The sequence below is a fragment of the Phacochoerus africanus genome, chromosome 7 (genome assembly GCF_016906955.1).
Source record: "Phacochoerus africanus isolate WHEZ1 chromosome 7, ROS_Pafr_v1, whole genome shotgun sequence".
NCBI classification, from domain to species: Eukaryota; Metazoa; Chordata; class Mammalia; order Artiodactyla; family Suidae; genus Phacochoerus; species Phacochoerus africanus.
Genome location: NC_062550.1, coordinates 80624899 through 80645353, shown reverse-complemented (window position 1 = coordinate 80645353; position 20455 = coordinate 80624899). Strand labels below are relative to the sequence as shown.

General features: G+C 34.1%; 1 protein-coding gene across 7 annotated transcripts in view; it reads left to right on the top strand.

Moving 5' to 3' along the window:
• Nucleotides 1-20455, top strand: part of SCAF11 (SR-related CTD associated factor 11) — a 67921-nt gene that overhangs the window by 25513 nt on the left and 21953 nt on the right. For 4 of the 7 annotated variants that reach the window (XM_047788034.1, XM_047788030.1, XM_047788029.1 and 1 more), the window contains 3 exons: nucleotides 6491-6568; nucleotides 9162-9262; nucleotides 11493-11554. In XM_047788034.1, the coding sequence (XP_047643990.1) occupies nucleotides 6491-6568; nucleotides 9162-9262; nucleotides 11493-11554 (241 nt within the window). Of the gene's footprint in view, nucleotides 1-2011; nucleotides 2579-6490; nucleotides 6569-9161; nucleotides 9263-11492; nucleotides 11555-20455 lie in introns of those variants that run through there. The other 3 variants (XM_047788031.1, XM_047788036.1, XM_047788035.1) reach the window with 3 other exon arrangements.

The window sequence follows — 20455 nt, the reverse complement described above, 5'->3', positions numbered from 1 at the left end:
CAAGTGTATTTATTTTAGACACACTCCTGAAAATTTTCATCTTCTTAAAATATCTGTTTCCAAAGTCATAATTAGTTTCAATCTCTCAAATTTTGGTTCTGTGGTTATTTAAAACAAAAGCTATGTAAGGACTTTAAAGTGATTAAGTAACTGAATTTAGTCTCTAGATATTTTGTAGGATCTACCAAGGGAAGAAAGATCCAGGATAATGGAAACTAGTGGTTTTCATGGCCCATAGACTAATTGCCTCCCATTAGGGAAACTAGTACAAATTAAAATTAAACGTGTCCACTCTATGTTTAGTTTCAAGGAGCTCACAGATGGTAAGCCTGTTGGTTTATAAAACAAAAATGATGATGTAGAAGTAGAATATCGATCTAAACAAAGACACTTAAGGAAAGCTGAAGTTCTTACAAATTTAAAACATCAGTATTAGAACTGAGAATCTGAAATTAAAGGTCTTTGACCTGATAAAATGTGTATAGGACCAATATACAAAAGTTTATCAGTCACTCAGAAAATTATTTATTTTAGCTATATTGTGAGCAGAAATGCAGACTAATCATATTGAGGGCATTTAGTTTAAACATAAAGTGTAATCTTGATTGTCTGAATTGGCACATTTTAAAGTAGATATTTAAGTGAAGACTAGAGAAGTTTGACATACGGCCATAGTATTGACAGCCGACTATAATTATGATCCACAGTAGAAAAATCTACACACACACACATTCAGAACATAAGATCGATGATTTGATAGGTTGCAAGAAGTGGTTTTGACTCTTTAAAGTTTGAGGACTTAGGAACATTTCATGTTTAAAGTAAGAGTCTTTATTGTATTTAAAGAGACATGCAGTATATGTGATTAGCAGGTTCTTGATATCCACTGGGGTTCTTTTTTAAGTAATGTAAATATTTCCCTTATCTTATGTAATTTTTTTATTGCAGTTAACTTTCCTAGTATAAGCACATTACTCTCTGACTTATTTCTCTCAGTCCTCCATTTTATATCAAATACTGACAGCTTCAGTTTGAGAAAGTAAGGTTAATGAAATCAGAATAGGACAGTTGGCAGGGGTGTGTTTTCTCCCATGAGAGTAGAAATGGAGAGAGTGTTACTGTGGTGATTTACAGTTCTCGAAGTCTGATAGCAGGGTTCAGTGCAGGCAGGTGAGGAGTATATTTTTGAACTAATAATACATACTAAAAAATACAATCAAAATATGACTTTAGTTGACTTACATCTTGACTATAGATGTGTTTAATGTACAGCTGTTCCTTTATGCAGTGAGTAGAAATTTATATATCATTCTGGTGATTAGATTACTGTTCAGTAGCATAATCCAGTGAAGTTTTATTGCCTGGATCTTCCCAACAGTTTTACTAACACTTTAATTTTTCTTTATTCCTGAATGAAACCAAACCTCTCTCTTATATAGTTCTCTGTGAATAATAATTTAAACATATCTGTGGAGCACTGCTCTTAGTCCTTATCTTTATAAAGCATTGTCAAATTCATTCATTTAATTATTACAACTTGTGCAATAGGTGATTTAGGGCTGTGTGTCTTCATCCTTAAAGTGGGTTAGAGAGGTTACTATTTCTTGAATTTGTAACTAATTATTGCAAATCCTCAGTTGTTTTATTACCTTTAGTAGCACAAAGGATATTTTTAAATTGTGAGTGTTTATTACCTAAAGCATATGTGTAGTAGATTTTTATTTAATACTCTGTTTTTACCAGTTGGGCAAATGAATGTGTATTTGTGTGTAGCCTCGTTTTAAATGTCAGAATTTGTAAAATGATTTACACAGATAGTTTATGGGATTTTCCATCTTTATGCTGGAAAAAGAAAGTCATAACTATTAAATGTCAGAAGAAAAGAAAGAAAAAAGAAAGAGTAAAAGTAATTCTACCCAATTGTTGTATCTTTAAGAACATGAAAGTGTTCCTTCTGATAGATAAAATGCTTTCTTGCTGTTAATTTTTATCACTGACAGCCATTTGTCCTATAGGATACATTTTTGAAAGCTGTTGTAAAGAACTATAGTTTCACTAATATGGGTCGACAAGGACTGCCTTGAAAGAACTGGTTAAATGTGATAGAATATATATAGGCCGACCACAGGTGAGCACTTTTTAGAGATCCAGGCTAGGTATCTTGGGACCATCAATGAGAAAAGATAGGTCCTGGTGAGTAGCTTTAGAATGAGCATCAACCTCTAATGATATGCATTCCTAAATCATCTTTATTTGATTTTGAACTGCAGTTTTATATAATGTGTTTTGTTTATTAGTAAGAGAGATAAATGTTCTAAAGTTTCCCATGATCAGACAAGCCTACCTAAAGCATAGATACTGAGATTAGTCTTTAAGCACTTACCTTTAACACTTGCTTCTCTCTCTCTAGGAGGGCTTTCGGTAGGCAGCCTTTGTGATTGAGGATAGAGCAGCAGCAGAAAGCAAGAAATATTAGAAATCAAGAATCCTGAATTCCCAAATAAGGAAGGTTTCCTGTTCTTACATTTAAATGTGGGTTTGTCAGAGCTGGGAGTTTACAACGCTTCAGAATACTAGGGTATGTTTTACTGAAATCATTAGGAAGATTATTTTTTTCTATCAAAATTACCTCCTTAACTTATAACCTTAGTACAGAGCATCACAGTAAAATGTATGCTCTGTTTTTAAATACACAGTACATTGTAAAGTAGTAATCAAATTCTGTTAATTTTGGAGCTGTATCACAAAGTTGAATGATGATATTGGATTACTTTGACTATGAAACTATTTAGGTACTTTAAAAATTATTGAAATAGAACTCATTGTTGATTTAAAATAGGTGAATACTTGAGGCTATTTTTGTTGTATGTAAGGACTCAAAATTGTGAATAACCAAAGGGTATTTGTTATTTATTTGTTTGTTTTTGTATACAGGGAAAACAAAATTCTGCGATAATTTTCTTCAAAACTAAAAGTACATTTTTAAGCAGAATTAAGTATATTAGTTAGATATTTTCAACATTAGTTTTAAATATGAATTTTTAAAACCACACAACTTAAAAACTAAATTATTTTTAGTGACACAAACTCTGGAAACTAAGATTAAAATTTCTTTGATATTTTCTAAATAATACCTGCCGGATTATAAGGGTGAAGAATCCTTAGGGATGCTTTAAAGTTAGGTCATTTTCTAAAACTTATTTGTTAAACTTTTCTATTAAAGCTGTTTGATCATCATGTGATGTGTAACTGTGTACTTGAGTACCTTTTAATGATGGTGGTCTTTGAACCTTGGCATGTGGTAATGTAAAGTAGCCATATGTTTTTCTTACAGTGTACAGTAACAAAAAATTAAAGATCTGCTTAATTTTTAAAATCTGTTTTGATTTCTTTTTTATTAAATTCTTCTTTAGCCACTATTAATTTATTGATTTATGCTGTGAAGACTTAGGATAACTTTTCCCTTTGAAATGCTTTGCTAAACTGTTTTAAGGTCTGAAATGGATATCATCATTTCTCAGTAGCCATAGCAAAGATATTTTGTTTACTATAGGTAGCTTATTTTCTGACCTGTGCTTTTTTTAACTGGGGTGGATATCTTGGTTTCAAGCAATTTTTCTAATGGCTAAGCCTGAGCCAAAAAAATTCTTTTGACGTATTTTCTAGTGTTAACTAGATTGATTATCTTTAGGAAATATAATATATATATAGCTTATCATAATATATAGTAGTATATTTTTCTGGCTGCTGCTTTTTTTTGTTTTCTTTCTTTTTTGTTTTTGAAGTAGCCGTGGAATCCTTTCCTCAAATGAAACCTTAGATAAATCCATGACAGTTATGCATAAGGGGAAAAAAAAAACCCACAAGATCTTACTCAGAAGCCTATTGTCTGAAACAGATCAAAATGGAATGACCCAGGTTAAAACTGTCAGTTTGAACATGGTAAAGAGTGCCATTTGGCTGGTGTCAACAGAGGAAATTTAACAAAGAAAATGAGATTGTATAATTTCGGAGTTCTTGCAAGATTTGATGCATCTGATACAGAATAAACTTGTTTAACACAGTGGCTTTCTTTGGATTTAGTAGGTGTTACAACCTGAAATAGATATAATAAAATGAAATACTTTAATTTCCATAAAAATCATTGAGAATCAATTGTCTCATATATATAAACATCATATTGTGAGTTATCTTTTTATTAGTGAACCAGGCTTTGTTTAATTGTTAGTGCAGATGTTTAGAAGATTTTACACAGTACTTAGTCTATGCCATTAATTTCTGTAAAAACCCCAGAGATGATGATTATCTCCATTTTCACAAATGAGGTAACTGAGACGAGGAAAGGCTCTGTAATTTGCTCAAGGTTATACACAAGGACGAGATAGGAAAATAGTAAATCCAGAGTCTGACACATCTGTATCATAGTTTTTTTTAAAAAAAATTGAAGGAAACAAATTTTATTATCTTTTTAATGAATGTTTAGATTTACCTTCAAAATAGAAATGAAAATATTTTGAAATTTTAGTAAAAATAGGTACTTGAAAGTTTCTACTTTCTAGTGTTCTTTTGAATTACAAATGTATTTATATAACCTCTAGTCTAAGAAATTTCATGCAGTAAATGCTAATATGAACAACAGTCACACAATTATAATGTTGAGTTCTTTGAACTAGAATTGCTGTTTGCATTGCATTACTAAAAAGATGTGGACAGCTTTGCTGCTACTTGTAGCAAAGCTTCTTAAGGTCAGGTTTTCTGTAGGGAAAGTAATAGCATCCTAAATCCGTAGTGTTTAGAAGTAAGCTGAGCTGGCTTCTACCAGCCTGAACTGATATAATATAATACGGTCACATTTCATAATTCAGATATGATGTAAAGCATTTTATCAAGGCCTACCTACTTAGGAAAAGAAAAATCGCTTTTTAGCAGAGTAATAAAAAAGTAACTCTGTAGTTCAGCTGACCCCGAAGTGACTCTTAAGCTTTGTGAAAATAGATGATCAAGGGCCACCACACACAGTCTTTTCTACTGTACTTATATAAGCATATTTTGATATGTGCCAGCGTCCAGAAAGGAAAAAAATCGCATTTTTTCCACTAAGATAATTTATCAAAATTCTATTACTGTCTTGTCTTTTAGGCTATTGCTATTAAATTGTTAGAATCCTGTTTTATAACCATATATATATTCAAATATCAACTTTTGGTATTTTCTTCATAGGCTACAGAATCTCCCCTCCTATCTTAGTAAACAACATACCTATCTTAAATTATTTAAATAATATAAACCAATTCCTATACAAACATTTAATAGTATCATCAGAGAAACTTTTTTTTAATTGACTGTGCTACAGCATGTGGAAGTTCCTGGTCTAGGGATTGAAACTGCACCACAGCAGCAACCCGAGCCACTGCGGTGACACCGCCAGATCCTTAGCCTGCTGTACCACAAGGGAGCTCCAGAAACTCTTAATTATAGTTGATGCACATTTGATTTGAAAGTACAAGAAATATATTTGTCAAAATTAAGTTGATTTGCAGCATGATCAAAGGACAGTTTTTCTTAAATCTATACAGAAAGTCTACAATTTAGCTTGAAAAAGACCAGCAGCCTAATGAAGGAATTAGGCAAAAGGCATAAGTAGACAGTTTAAAGAAAAGCAACTTTGAAGAGTCCTTAAATATGAAAATATTTTTAACCTTATTCATATAAAAGGAAATGTAAATTAAAACTTATGACATACCATGCTATTAAGAATGAAGCAGCTCTGCAATAGTAATATGATACATAATTAAGAGAAAAACAAGATTCAGTTTAGCATCTGAATTAATTATACTGTATAAGGTGTGTGTGTGTGTGTGTATATATGTGTATATATGTATATGTATAAGTATAAGCATTGGCTGTCTCCAAAAGGATATGTTAAGAAACTGCTTCTGGAGAGGTCACCTATGTGGCTAAGGGAGGAGTGGAGAAATCCTTCATATCTAAAATTTTTCTATTGCTGATATAACTGCCTATTCCAAATTATTTTGGGGGAAAATACTGGCATATAATATTAAATCTATAAGGGACCTGTCCAAGCCATTCCTTCTTCAGCTTATTTAGAGACTCAAGTGCTTTAGATCACAGAGCTGATAGCTGCAGCCCAGCTTTCCTTTCATTATACTGGGCAGCAGTTCCCAACTTGGCAGCAGGTCTTACTAGGTATTGTTTTGATAACAAAGATCTTTTTTCTTGTTCATCACTGTATTCCGCTTAATTTAGCTCTCAGTAGGTGCTTTGTCAGTGTTTGAATTTGTTTAAGTTAAGGTATTTATTACTCTGTTGTGTGATAAAGGTGGAAAGTATTTCGTCTTTACCTTTGAAAGAAGAAAAAAATATTTTTCTGTTGTTTCTTGTTTCGATGAAAAACAAAAATGCATTTGTTTAATTTTGATCTATTTTAAAGAGACATTTGTAAAGTTATAATTTGTTAATCATTTTTCAGACACTGGCTTCATGTCCTATTGACCGGAAACCTTTTCAGGCAGTGTTTAAATTCAGTGCATTGGAAGGTTGTGTTAAGGTAAGACTTAGATTTTCTTTTGCAGAATGAACTGTATAAACTTAATTAAGATGATTTTGCTTTAGTAGACTTCGAACTTGAATATGTTTGTGAATTGTTCATCTTTAGGTTTAATGTGTTTAATTTCCATTGGTAAAAATGTTTGGATGGAATATTAGATTCAAAGACAAACCCCGCAAAAACTTAAGTCCAAAATACCTGAAAATTATGTTTTCATGAAAAACTTATAATATTGAGAAGATTAAACAAAAGGAATTAATTATAAAATGGCGTTTTTGTGCTTAAATGCTGGTGCTTGAAGGAAAGTCAGTTTAATTGAAGAAGAGGAAGGGGGTTTATGGAGCTCTTCAGAGGGACTTCTCATAGTTTTAAGGTTGGCATGAGCAGATGATTTTTCTTTTAAGTTCGATTTTATTGTAATGCTTAATCCTAATCACATCCTTGAGATGAGCACACCACACTGATGTTACTTATGATTATAAACCATGGTTATGATTTGTATTCACATTTATCTTTGAAAGAAGAAAAAAGAAATAGGAACATATTCCTGAGTTAATGAATAAAAAGTGAAAAGAAGAAAAGCATAAGTAGTTAAGTAAAATGTATGAGAAGGAGATTTCTTGAGGTATCACTAACAAGTCAGGAATGATATACAACTGAAAATGAGAGTACTCAAATATATACATACATGATGTACCATTGATGGGGAAGACAGAGTAGTACCAGCAGCCTGGTTGCTGTCTTTGTGAGTAGGAAGAGGCATAAAAGTTACATACAACTATTCAAGCATTAGATGTTCTTAAGTGTTTATAATTTGTTTTGATATGTTCTTTCCAGAGAGTCTCAGTGACATAAGGTTGAAATAAGACTGCAATTCAAATGAAATGCCATGTGTAAAAGATTTTGCATGTTGTAATTGCCTAACTCTGGACATCTATGCAATATTAGTATATATCTTGGAGAAAGATAAAACATTATTATATGTGTGTGATATTATAATCAAAATTAAAGCATGATTTCTCTGAAAGACCTGTTCTCTATTTTTTCAGACTATATATATTATGTTACTAAAGATCATTAGTATGAACTGGCTTCCAAGGATATTTTCCTATAAAATTGAGTTTTGTTGTGTCATGTGAATTTTGTTCTGTTGACTGGAGTAAAAATTTGTTTCATTTATTAGAGTTTGTTCTTAAACTTTGGCCAGTGTTAAATCTAATTTTGTCAAATTTAAAAGGCATTTCTTAGCATATGTGGTATTATCTGCTTACTCTTCATATCTTCCTTTGCCCTTTTACTTCTTTTGAATCTTTGTTATCCTTTTCCCTTTACAATTAAATTTAAATGAGACATCTATAGTTACTTGTATTTTCAACCACTTGTTGGACATCTCCATCTAGAATACCAAAGGAATCTAAACATTAACAAACCAGAAACTCATCTCATTTCCTGCAACCTCCCCAACCCCATTTGTATGGTACCACAATCCCAGTCAGCCAGATCAGAAACGTCTGGGGGTTCCATTTTTTCTCTCTCCCTTATCTTTGTCTGTTTGTTCTTCTGCACAGTGTCTTAAATTTGTTCCTCCATTCCTCTGCTGTTCCTTCTTTGTAGGCTCTCATGCTGTTATCTAGACCTTCTCTGCCAGTACCACTCTATAATATAAATATTTTAATAGTTATATTAAAAGAGCAAAAAGAAACAGTTAAGATGAATTTTTGTTTCATTTAATCCAACATATCTAGTGTATTATTTCACCATGTAATATTTTAGAAGAATTATTAAGGGATTTTAACTCTTATTGTTGTTTTCATTGAAGTCCAGTGTATATTTTATTTACTAGTACATCTCAGTTTAAACAAGCCACATTTCACATGTTTAATAATATGTGGCTAGTGACTGTTGTGTCATGCAGTGTAGATCTACACTGCTATAAAAACTTTCCTCTGGTTTCCTGGCTTTTAGAGTCTCTTCTTAACTGGTTCAACCTTCATATCACTGCCAAAGGAAACATATTTGATCATTTCATTCATTTGCTTTTAAAACTCCCATTTATTTTCTGGTTCCTATAGAACTGTTTTCTTATTCAAGGCCCTTTACACTCTGGTCCTTATACATTATATCACCTCTATAGCCTGCTTATTTTTTCTTCCCAATCTACATTGGCTTCTCACTGTTTCTTGCAACTGTGTGTTCCCTCCATTTAGAATAGTTTTTCCTTGGATAAATTCTTACTTATTCTTTAAGACCAACTCATAAATCATCTACTGATTAAAGTCTTCTTTGATATCCTCAGATAAAGTTAATCTCTTAGTTCTATGCATATACAAAGATCTGTGCTTCTGTTTCTCTTATGAACACTTAAGCTATTTACGTGCCACTCTCTTAACTGTTTTGTTTCTCCAGAGCTTAGTACACATACTATGTTTATAGCTTTAGCATGCTTGAATTAATAAGCATATGTATTTGGGCTACACTTTCATTCAGACAATTTTGTTTCTTTAATTTTTTGTCCTTTCAACGGAGAACGTATAGATTATCATTTGTGATGCCGGATTATCACTCTAAATAGGTGATTTTGCTTTTCTCACAGGTTCAAGTAAAAAGACAGTTGAGAGAAACAAAAGACAAGAAAAATGAGAGCTCTTTTAAGAAACAACTGTCCTATCAGGAAAATTCTAAAAGCTGTGTGAGGTTAGTGATGAACTTAAGAAATGAAACCCAACTGTGTAGAATCAGAAGATAGCTAGTTAAAATAAAAGCAAAGCCTCCTTAAAAAATAATTTGAAGCTTAAATATATTTACTTACTTTAAAGCACACATTTAATCATTTTAAGGAAGGATCAGATGAAATCTGAGAATATAAATTGACCTCTGTCTTTGATGAATTAGTTTTTTTTTAAGTTTTTTTCCTAATTTGTTCTAGATATTTTTGTAAAATAAAAATGTTACAGCAATGTAAACTTTCTGTAAAATTTTCTGAATGCTTACTCAGTTTTATATGTATCACAAGCCAATAAGGATAAGCATTGGTGCAGAGCCTACATTTTGAGTAACTGCTCTAGTATTTATGGACAAAAGGTAGAAAGGAGCCATTGATGCAGCATACCATTCTTCATGAGACAGTTGTAATTGGAATTACTCATTATCTTTTTCATTTTTCTTCTGTTAATATAATAAGACACTTGCTACCTATTTTAACAAATGTTTGTTAAAATTTTTAATCATGTTTGGATTTTTTTCTTTAACTGCTCTTCTTGAAACATAATTGTCCAGAAATACTTAGTACTCAAGTATAACAGGTACTAACATTTTTAGAAATAACTGATTATTATACATTTAACATTTAATCCCTTTTGATCTGAAATATATTTTAGAGCTGTCTGAAAATTGTATTCTTTTTTTTCTTTTTTTTTTTTTACTTTAGGGTCGCACCCACGGCATATTAAAGTTCCCAGGATAGGGGTCGAATCAGAGCTGCAGCTGCCAGCCTTTGCCACAGCCACAGCAGCCAGATCCGAGCCGTGTTGGCAGTCTCACTGCAGCTCTGGATCCTTATTAACCCATTGAGTGGGGCCGGGGATTGAACCCACGTCCTCATGGATATTAGTTGGGTTTGTTACCAGTGAGCAACAACAGAAACTCCCAAAAGTTGTATTCTTAAGTCGGTACATTGTCAAAATGTGTGACTGGGTCACTTTGCTGTATGGTAGAAATTGATAGAACACTGTAAATAAAGTATAATGGAAAAAATAAAAATCATAACATTAAATATATGATTCTTGAGTACATTTCTTCAGAATACTAAATATCTTAATAAATTATTTAGTTACCAAAACAGTTAACAGTATTCCTTGAGGTTTATCAAATCATGCTATTAATTTATAACACATAAGGGATTCCTGGAACATTCAGTTCAGGAGCCCACCTATAACCCTATGTTAAAAACTGCAATAGAACAAATTTTTTTTTTTTTTTTGGTTGCACCTGCTGTGTGAAGTTCCAAGGCCAGGGATTGAACCCGCCACGCTGCTATTTTGACCTGTGCCACAGCTGCAGCAACACCAGATACTTAACCTGCTGTGCCACATGGAAACTTCCTAGAAGAGCAAATTTTAATTATGGTTTCTTTTTCTTTTAATTATATCTGAGTCACCTTTGATTCTTGCATTTATATTTGCACTTTTTTCCCAGACATAATGAAGAAATACCTTTTGCTAGCTTCATTCTTTTTTCAGCTCCTATTCCTGGCTGTGACAATGTCCTAGAAAGGCATTTTTCCACAGTTACCAATTCTCTTGGCTCTTGCTGAGAGGGCAGTGGTCGTCATTGTATGACCTGTAACAGGGTCATACAGTGAGTGGGTCTAACAGAACTGAGGTAGACTACATACTTAACTTTTTTTCTAAAGGATTTGTGGTAGGGTGTTGGTATAGGGAAATAACAGATGCAAAATAATAATTTGCTTTTGCCTACCAAATCAGACCCTTAATAATTTCTCACAAGGTGGAAAATTTGTTAGGTATTTACTGTACATTCTTTTTAGAGTCCTTTGAATGTTTTTAGTTTTCCTTCCATTCAGTCTTATATTTATGAGGCATATGCCTCATTTCTCCAGCACTTAGAAAATATCCATTCACTGTTGCCTCCCTTCTAAAGCCATAAAACTCTTCTTTTTCTCATATTTTCCACCAGTTCCAAGGAAAGGGATTGCAATGGTGTTCTCCTTCTTGGTAGTGAATCTCCATTGCACTCACTGGAGTAGAGTGTTAATTAACTAAGTGGGGAGTCCAACTCATCATGCTTTTGTTGCTAAAGTTTAAAACTCAGTGCATAATAGCTTTCATTTTGGTGTGCAGTGGATTGAAAAATAAATGAGCAAAGTGACAATTTTCTCTTATTTCATCTTTATTGATGTTTACAGAAAAAATGTCATAAGAGAAGATCTATTAAGTACAAAACTTTATGACTTGAAGATGATATACAGTAAGTGACTTTTTACTTGTCTGTTCTATCTTTTTTGTTTCTTACTTTAATGCTTGTGCCAGAGTTCTTATTAGTGATATTTTGGCTTGGGAAATGGTCATGCACAGAACTCTGTTGAGCTCTCAACATTGTATTCAGTTCTGTGTAAACTGCTTTCACGGGGTCATTTATACTGTTCCCTGCCTTTTCATTTTTATGCTCAACTTGAAGGATGGGAAGAGTGAATGAGTGTGAGAGAGCGTGTATGTGTGTGTTGGGAATGAAAAGGAGAAAAAGGTGTTTTCCAGTTACTTGGTGGTTAGCAACCTACATTGTGGTCTTACTCCACTCATTAGTGCAGAAGTCCTTAGGAGAAATGAGATAAAATACCTCGGGGGTTAATAACTGTAAGCAGTAACAAGGGAAGTCTGTGACATTAAGAAGTTAATTCATAGTTCCCAGAGGAAGTTGTGGTTTGGCTTCTAGCCACACTTTTAATTTGAAACTTCATTTGGAAATAAAACATCTCTTACATATTTATCTATATGGGCAGTTAAGTCTGCCTGGACTTTTGTGGTAGTGTATGGATTCTCTAATATAGGAAAGTTTTGAAGCAGGGCCTGAGAAAAATGGCACTACAGTGCTTTGTGACTCCCCTTTGGGGCTTGTGCTGTTTATTCTAGTTCCAAAGAACAGTTTACTGTGAGCTGTTTCTAAGCCGGGAGAGGTGAGCATTAGGTTACAATGAATTTCTATTTATAGATAGAATTCATTGTTCTTAAAGATCAGTGATAATCAAGTTCATTTTTTATACATTTAAATACCAAGTTTGGTTTTTGTTTTTTGATTCAATTAAGATGATCTCTCAAGATTATAGGTAACTCCAGATTTACAGATAAATAAATGTCTGTCTTTGATAATTTACCATTAAAGTGAAATTCTGGAGTTTTTTGTGGCACAACAGGTTATGGATCCGGCATTGTCACTGCGTGGCTCAGGTTGTTTCTGTGACACAGATTTGACCCTGGTGCAAGAACTTCCACAAGCTGCAGGCATGGCCAAAATAAATAAATAAATAAAGTGGAATTCCACAAAAGAACTTTAATGGTTAGATAAGCACTTTTCTTTTGTTAAAGAACTTTAAATATCAAAACTTCTTTGTTTTTCTGTGGCATTGCTATAGGTTAACATCTTTTTTTTATGGATAGCCTTTGTTTGGTAACTCTAGGACCTGATATAAAATTTATTGCTAAGGATGATTAAACAGTGTTACAGATTTTCTGTAGATAATTTGGTTCACTCTCACTATGATAATCTTAGTTTTCAGACTGCTGTAATTTTCTTTAAGTATATACCGCCTACCTGGACTTACTTTTATTTAAAAAAAGTTTTAATTTTATTCTTTGCCATGCCTGTGGCATGCGGAAGTTCCTGGGCCAGAGATCAAACCTGCACCATAGCAGTGACCTGAGCTGCTGCAGTGACAGCACCAGATCCTTAACCCCCTGTGTCACAGCAGAACCTGGGCTTATTTGGGGAAGAGAAATATAGGCATATCTTCAACCTATAGTGCTTTAGTATAGTGAAGGCCATTTATAAGAATCTGTGAGTCATTTGGATTGAGAATTTGTTTTACTATTTAGAACATGAAATGATAAACAAGTTTTAGTGGACATCTTAAGCCAGTTTAATATTGAATAGCTATTCAGTTTTTTTCCTTCCAATTTATTGAGATATAATTGACATACTAGGCAGTGTATAAGTTTAAAGTATATAGCTTAATGATTTGACTTATATACATCATGAAATGATTACTGCAGTGAATTTAGTGGACATACATCATCTTGTGTAGATACAATATTAAATAAATAGAAAAAAAAATTTTGTTGTGATGAGAACCTTTAAGATTTACTCCCTTAACAGTTTTCATATATGATGTACAGCAGTGTTAATTTTCAAGTTGTATAGTATATCACTAGTACTTACTCACCTTACAGCTCAAAGTGTGTATCTTTTGGCTGCCTTTATCCATTTGCCCTCCCTTTGTCTCTGAGAACCCCAAGTCTGATCTCCTTTTCTCTGATTTTTTTTTTCAAATATAATTGACCTGCAACCGTATGTTAGTTATTGTCACACAAATTGTAATTCGATATTTCTGTACATTTCAAAATAATCATCACAGAAAGTCTATAGTTACCATATATCACCATACAAAGATAATACATAATTATTGACTATATTCCTCACACTGTACATTTCATACCTGTGACTCTTGTATTTTGCAACTGGAAGTTTGTACCTCTTAATCTCCCTTACCTATTTGTCTCTTCCCCTCAGCCACGTCCCCTCTTCCAATCAGTATGTTCTCTGTATCTGTGACTCTTTTGTTTAGCTATGCTTGTTTATTTGTTTAGTTTTTTAGATTCCACGTGTAAGTGAAACTGTATAGTATTTGTATTTCTTTGACTTATTTCACTTAGCACAATTCCTTGAAGGTCCATTCATGTCACAAATGGCAAGATTTTGTTGTTTTTTATGGCTAAGTAATATTCCTGTGTGTGTGTGTGTGTGTGTGTGTGTGTGTGTGTGTGTGTGTGTGTGATCTTTATGCATTCATCTTTTGATTCACTTAGGTTGTTTCCATATCTTAGTTATTATAAATAATGCCAGAGTGTACTGTGAATGTGGGGTGCGTATGTCTTTTTGAATGAGTGTTTTTATTTTCTCCAGATAAACACCCAAGAATGGAATTATTCGACTGAGTGGTAGTTCTATTTTTAATTTTTTGAGACTCTCCATCCTGTTTTCCATAGTGGCTGCATCAGTTTACATTCCCACCAGTAGTGCACAAAGGTTCCCTTTTCTCCACATCATTGCCAACACTTATTTGTTATTATCAAAAGATAGTAACTATTCTGACGGATGTGAGATGATAGCTTTTCCCTGACATTTAGTGATGTTGAGCTTACCTTTTCTGGTGCCTGTTGACCCTCTGTAGGTCTTCTTTGGGAAAACGTCTGTTCAGCATTTGCTAATTTTTTAATCAAGTTGTTTATTTTGATAATAAGTTCTGTGAGTTCTTAATCCCTTATTTGATAAATTGTTTGCAAATATCTTCTCCCATGCAGTAGATGACTTTTTATTTTGTTGATACTTTGGTGTCCACAGCTTTTTAGTTTGATATTCCATTTGATTTTTTTTTTGTCTTTTTGTCTTTTTTGTTGTTGTTGTTGTTGCTATTTCTTGGGCCGCTCCCGCGGCATATGAAGGTTCCCAGGCTAGGGGTCGAATCGGAGCTGTAGCCACCGGCCTACGCCAGAGCCACAGTAACGCGGGATCCGAGCCACGTCTGCAACCTACACCACAGCTCACGGCAATGCCGGATCGTTAACCCACTGAGCAAGGGCAGGGACCGAACCCGCAACCTCATGGTTCCTAGTTGGATTCGTTAACCACTGCGCCACGACGGGAACTCCCATTTGATTATTTTTTAATTTTGTTTCCCTTGTCTAAGAAAATATATCCCAAAAAATATTACTGAGACCAGTTTGCCTATGTTTTCTTGTAGAAATTTCGTTTTCAGGTCTTACATTTAAGTCTTTAATCCATTTTGAATTTATTTTTGTGCATGATGTGGGAGAGCCGTCCATTTTGATCCCTTTGCATATAGCTATTTGGTTGTCCCATTACCACTTATTAAAGAGACTGTCTTTTCCCCATTGTATGTTCTTGCCTTCTTTGTTGTAAATTAATTAATTGCCCATAAGTGTGGATTTATTTCTGAGTTCTCTATTATGTTCCATTGATCAGTGTATCTGTTTTGTGCCAGTACCGTACTATTTAGATAACTGTAGCTTTGTAGTGTACTTTGAGATCAGGGAGTGTGATACCACCAGCTTTGTTCTTCTTTCTCAAGATCGTTTTGGCTACTCAGGATCTTTTCTGTTTCCATACAAATTTTAGAATTATTTGCCACTGGTATTTCTGTAGAAATTGCATTGAATCTATAGATTACCATGGATAATATCATTTTAACAGTATTCTTCTAATCCAAGAATGTCTTTCTGTCTGTTTATGTTGTCTTCAGTTTCTTTCATCAATGTCTTAGTTTTTCAAGTACAGATCTTTTACCTGCTTAGATTTATTCCTAGATATTTTATTCTTTTTGGTACAGTTTTGAATGGGATTGTTTTCTTAATTTATCTTCCTGATAGTTTGTTGTTAGAGTAGAGAAATATAACAGATTTCTGTATATTAATTTTGTATCCTGTAACTTTACCAAATTTATTGATGAATTCCAGTAGTTCTTTTTGGTGGCATCTTTAGGATTTTCTGTGTATAGTAGAATCTTGTCATCTACAGTGATAGTTTTATTTTTTCTTTCCAATTTCGATTGCTTTTATTTCTTGTCTGATTGCTGTGGCTAGGATTTCCAGAACTGTGTTGAAAAAAGCAGTGAGAGTATCATCCTTGTCTTGTGTCTGATCTTCTGTTGAGTATGACATTAGCTGTAGGTTTGTCATATATGGCCTTTATTATGTTGAGGTATGTTCCCTCTATATCCACTTTGTTGAGTTATTATCATAAAGGGATGTTGAATTTTGTTGAAAGCCTTCCTGCATCTGTTGATGTTATCATACAATTTTTGTTCTTCAGTTTGTTAATGAATAGCACGTTGATTGATTTGTGGATATTGAACCATTCTTTCATCCCTGAGATAACTCCCACTTAATGATGGTGTATGATCCTTTTAATCTACTATCGGAATTAGTTTGCTAATATCTTATTGAAAACTTTTGGATGTGTGTTCATCAGTTACACTGGCTTGTAGTTTTCTTTTTTGTGATATCTTAGTCTTTTTTAATCTTAGAGTTGCTGGCCATGTAGAATGAATTTGGAAGCATTACTTCCTCTGCAGATTTTTAAAATAGTTTGAGAAGGATAGGCTTTAACTCTTCTCTCAGTGTTTGGTAGCGTTCACCTTTGAAACAATCTGGTCCTGGACTTTTTTTGTGGGAGTTTAAAAATTTTGAACACTTAATTTTAAATTATAATTTTTTTTAAAAAATGTATTTCCTGCCAGAAGGTTAACATTGTCTAAGGCCTGTAACCTAATGCCGTGTCTACTTATGTTAGGATGTCTGAAGTCATTTGTTTGGTTTAGGACAGGCAGAAATATTACTAATACTTTGTGAGTACGTAGAAGAAGAGTACTAATAATACTTTTATAATTATGAGCCTCTGTGCATAACTATATATATACACCTATGTAATGTCTGGATTGAGTTGAGGGGTACTGGGTACTTATTGATTACCCATTTAGTTTTTTTCTATGATGTTACTTTTTACCTGAGGAGTTTAATACATCCAGTTTGGCCAGCTTTTTTTCCTGCACTGAGATAGATTATGTACTTCATGAAATAACTCATATTTAAGTTTCACCTTTAATGAAAATTACTCAGATGTAAAATCTACATCCAAACTCGGAACATACTCAGTATGAGATTTTTCACATTAGGAGAGTATAAAAGGGAAGTGAGATGCACTCATTCATTCAACAAACTTAGGTTCTTACAGGTGTAGTAGTGCGTAAAACATTATCTTTTGTGGACATGAGAAAGAGAAATGTAGAATTTTTAAAAGTTAATTATACAGTATGACAGGTGTTGAGAAGTGCTTTAAAGAATAAAGTAGGGATAAAGGGTTATGACATCCTGGAGGTGATTATATAAGGCATTAGGGGAAGCCTCACAGCTAAGATTATATTTGAACTGCGATCTAGAAGTAGGGGCTCAAGCCATAAAGGTATCTTTGAGGAGAGTGTTCCAGGGGAGGGAACAGCAAATGAAAAAGCCCTAAGACAGGAGCATTCACTGTGTGTTCAAGGAATAAGATGGAGATCAGTATGACTAGCACAGTTGAGTTAGGTAAGGGGTGGAGGAAGAGTAAGACATTGGTCAGGAGATCATTTATGGCTTGTGTAAGATGAGACACATTTTCATGGATAGTATGGACTGACATGATATTAAAGGATCACTTTTGACTATTAAGGTTAGAATAGTTCATAGGAGGGCAATATTCTCATAGGAGGACTGAGAGTCTAGTTTGGTGGCTGTTTTCTAGGCCACTGATTATAGTGGCTTGGGCCAAGAAGATATTAGGGGAAGTAGTGAGAAGTATCTCACTTCTATAAATGATGTATTTTAAAGGTGAAATTAACAGGATTTGCTGATGGTTTGGATGTGGGGTAAAGAAAGAAGTCAAGAATGACTCTAAGGTCTTGGCCTGAGTAACTTTTAAAGTGATGCTGCCAGTTACTGAGATGGGGAAGGCTGATAGAATATTTGGGATATTATAATAAAGGATTCTCTTTTGGACTGTATGTCTTATATAGATTATATATATCTTATATAGATGCCTACTCTACAACCAAGTTGAGATGCTCTAAAAAAAAAAAAAAAAAAATGGGAGTTCCCGTCGTGGTGCAGTGGTTAACGAATCCAACTAGGAACCATGAGGTTGCGGGTTTGGTCCCTGCCCTTGCTCGGTGGGTTAACGATCCGGCGTTGCTGTGAGCTGCGGTGTAGGTTGCAGACGCCGCTCGGATCCTGCGTTGCTATGGCTCTGGCGTAGGCAGGTGGCTACAGCTCCGATTAGACCCCCAGCCTGGGAACCTCCATATGCCATGGGAGTGGCCCAAGAAATAGCAAAAAGACGGAAAAAAAAAAGGGATGTTTACGTGTCATGCAAATAAGATCTTTTCCTCTGTGGATTGTCTTAGTGGTAATTGGTTCATGTTGATAGATGAATTTATGCTTAGCTCCTCAGTTAAATAGATGGTTTCTTCCAGTTGTCATTTCTTTCCTCACTCCTGAGTTCAGGCAAAAATATTAAAGACCATGATCAGAAATAAGACTGGAGAGGAAGATTGAGGTTGTCATAGTTGAGCAATAAAGCAGAAATGTCTGCATATTATAAAGAGTAATGTTATATGAGTTGATAACATAATAAAAGTTCTTTTTTCCACTGGATTACAAAGTGGTGAAACTATTTTAGGAAAACTAATTCAGTAAAAAGTATTCCAAAAAGTTAGGAAGCCAAGTATCTGCTCGAAAAATTCTAGAGCTATCTCTGTCTTCTCAGATTGTGTTTCGTTTTGTCTTTATGACTCTTTTAGCATACGCCTTATTTGATCATTTCTGAGAACCTATTTCTTCACATTCTAACATCTCTGAAATGGGAGTTTGTCTTACCGTTTGTCCTGTATGATCACTCTTGACCAAGCAGCATACTGTCTCTCACTGTGTGAACATACAAAGTGCTATCATTAAATTTGGAGGATAGCAGAAACTTAGCAGAAAATCTATAGGTTTTCTTAGAATTTTAGAATTTCTTAGAATTTCTAGAATTCTCTTAATCCCTAGACCCCCTAATTGAGAGTGAACTAGGGGAAATTCATCAGATATGTGTGCCAGCACTTTCAAGAAAGTTGTAAGTTGACTAATTCCTCATACTTAATTGCAAAACCAGTGTATGAAGCCGTTAGCAATGGTTTAGTTCTTTTATAGACTTCCTGAAGAAATGCCACTATTCTTTTTTTCTTTTTTACAGTTTTATTGAGATATAATTGACATATAGCACTGTATACGCATAAAGTATACAGCATGAAATGATTATCACAAAAGTTTAGTGAACAGCCATCATCTTACATAGATACAACATTTAAAGAAATAGAAAAAAATGTTTTTCCTTGTGATGAGAATTAGGAATTTCTCCCTTAACAACTTTCACATATAAGGTATCACAGAGTTAATTATATTTGTCATGTTGTATGTTACATCTCCCATACTAATTTATCATATAGCTGGGAGCTTGCACCTTTTGGCTGCCTTTATCCAATTCCCCCCTTCTCCCACTCTGCGCCTATGGTAACCACAAATCTGATCCCTTTTTCTATGACTTTGTTTGTTTTGAAGTATAATTGAACTACAACACTATATTCGTTTTCCTGGCACACAACGTAATGATTTAATAGTTCTGTACATTTCATTTCAAAATGATTATCATTGTAAGTCCACTTACCACCTGTCGCCATACAAAGTTATTACATAATTATTGACTATATTTCCCACAGATAATCACTGTTCTTGATAGCACAGAGAATGATGTCATGTGAAAGTGGTCATCAACAAACTTGAGTTGAAAAATAATTAGAAAAGGTTGGATTTAACATGTAAAGAAGTTTTACAGATACCTTAACCAATTTATTATGCCTATATATTCATTTTTATTTATTAGTCAATTAAAATAAAACTGCGCTTAGATCTGTATTAATTTCCTAGAACTGCTGTAAAAAATTGATCAGAAACTTGGTGCCTTGGAGTTCCTGGTGTGGCGCAGCGGATATAATCTGACTAGGAACCATGAGGTTGCAGGTTTGATCCCTGGCCTCACTCAGTGGGTTAAGGATCTGGTGTTGCTGTGATCTGTGGTGTAGGTTGCAGACGCGGCTTGGAACCCACGTTGCTGTGGCTGTGGTGTTGGCCGACAGCTATAGCTCTGATTAGACCCCTAGCCTGGGAACCTCCATGTGCTGTGGGTGCGGCCCTAAAAAGCAAAAAAAGAAAAAGAAAACCAGAAACTTGGTGCCTTAAAACAATAAAAACTTATTTTCTCACTATTGTGGAGGTTAGAAGTCTGAAGTCACAGTGTTGGCAGACCCATGCTTCCTCTGAATGTCTAGGGAAGATTCCTTCCTTGCCTCTTTCCCTAATTTGTGGTGGTGGCTCCTGGCAGTCCTTGGCATTCTTTGGCTTGTAGCTGCATCACTGAAATTCTCTTCATATGGCCTTCTACACTTTGTCTCCCTCTGTATCATTTTTTTGTCTGCTAAGGACACCCTCATTGGATTTAGTGGACACC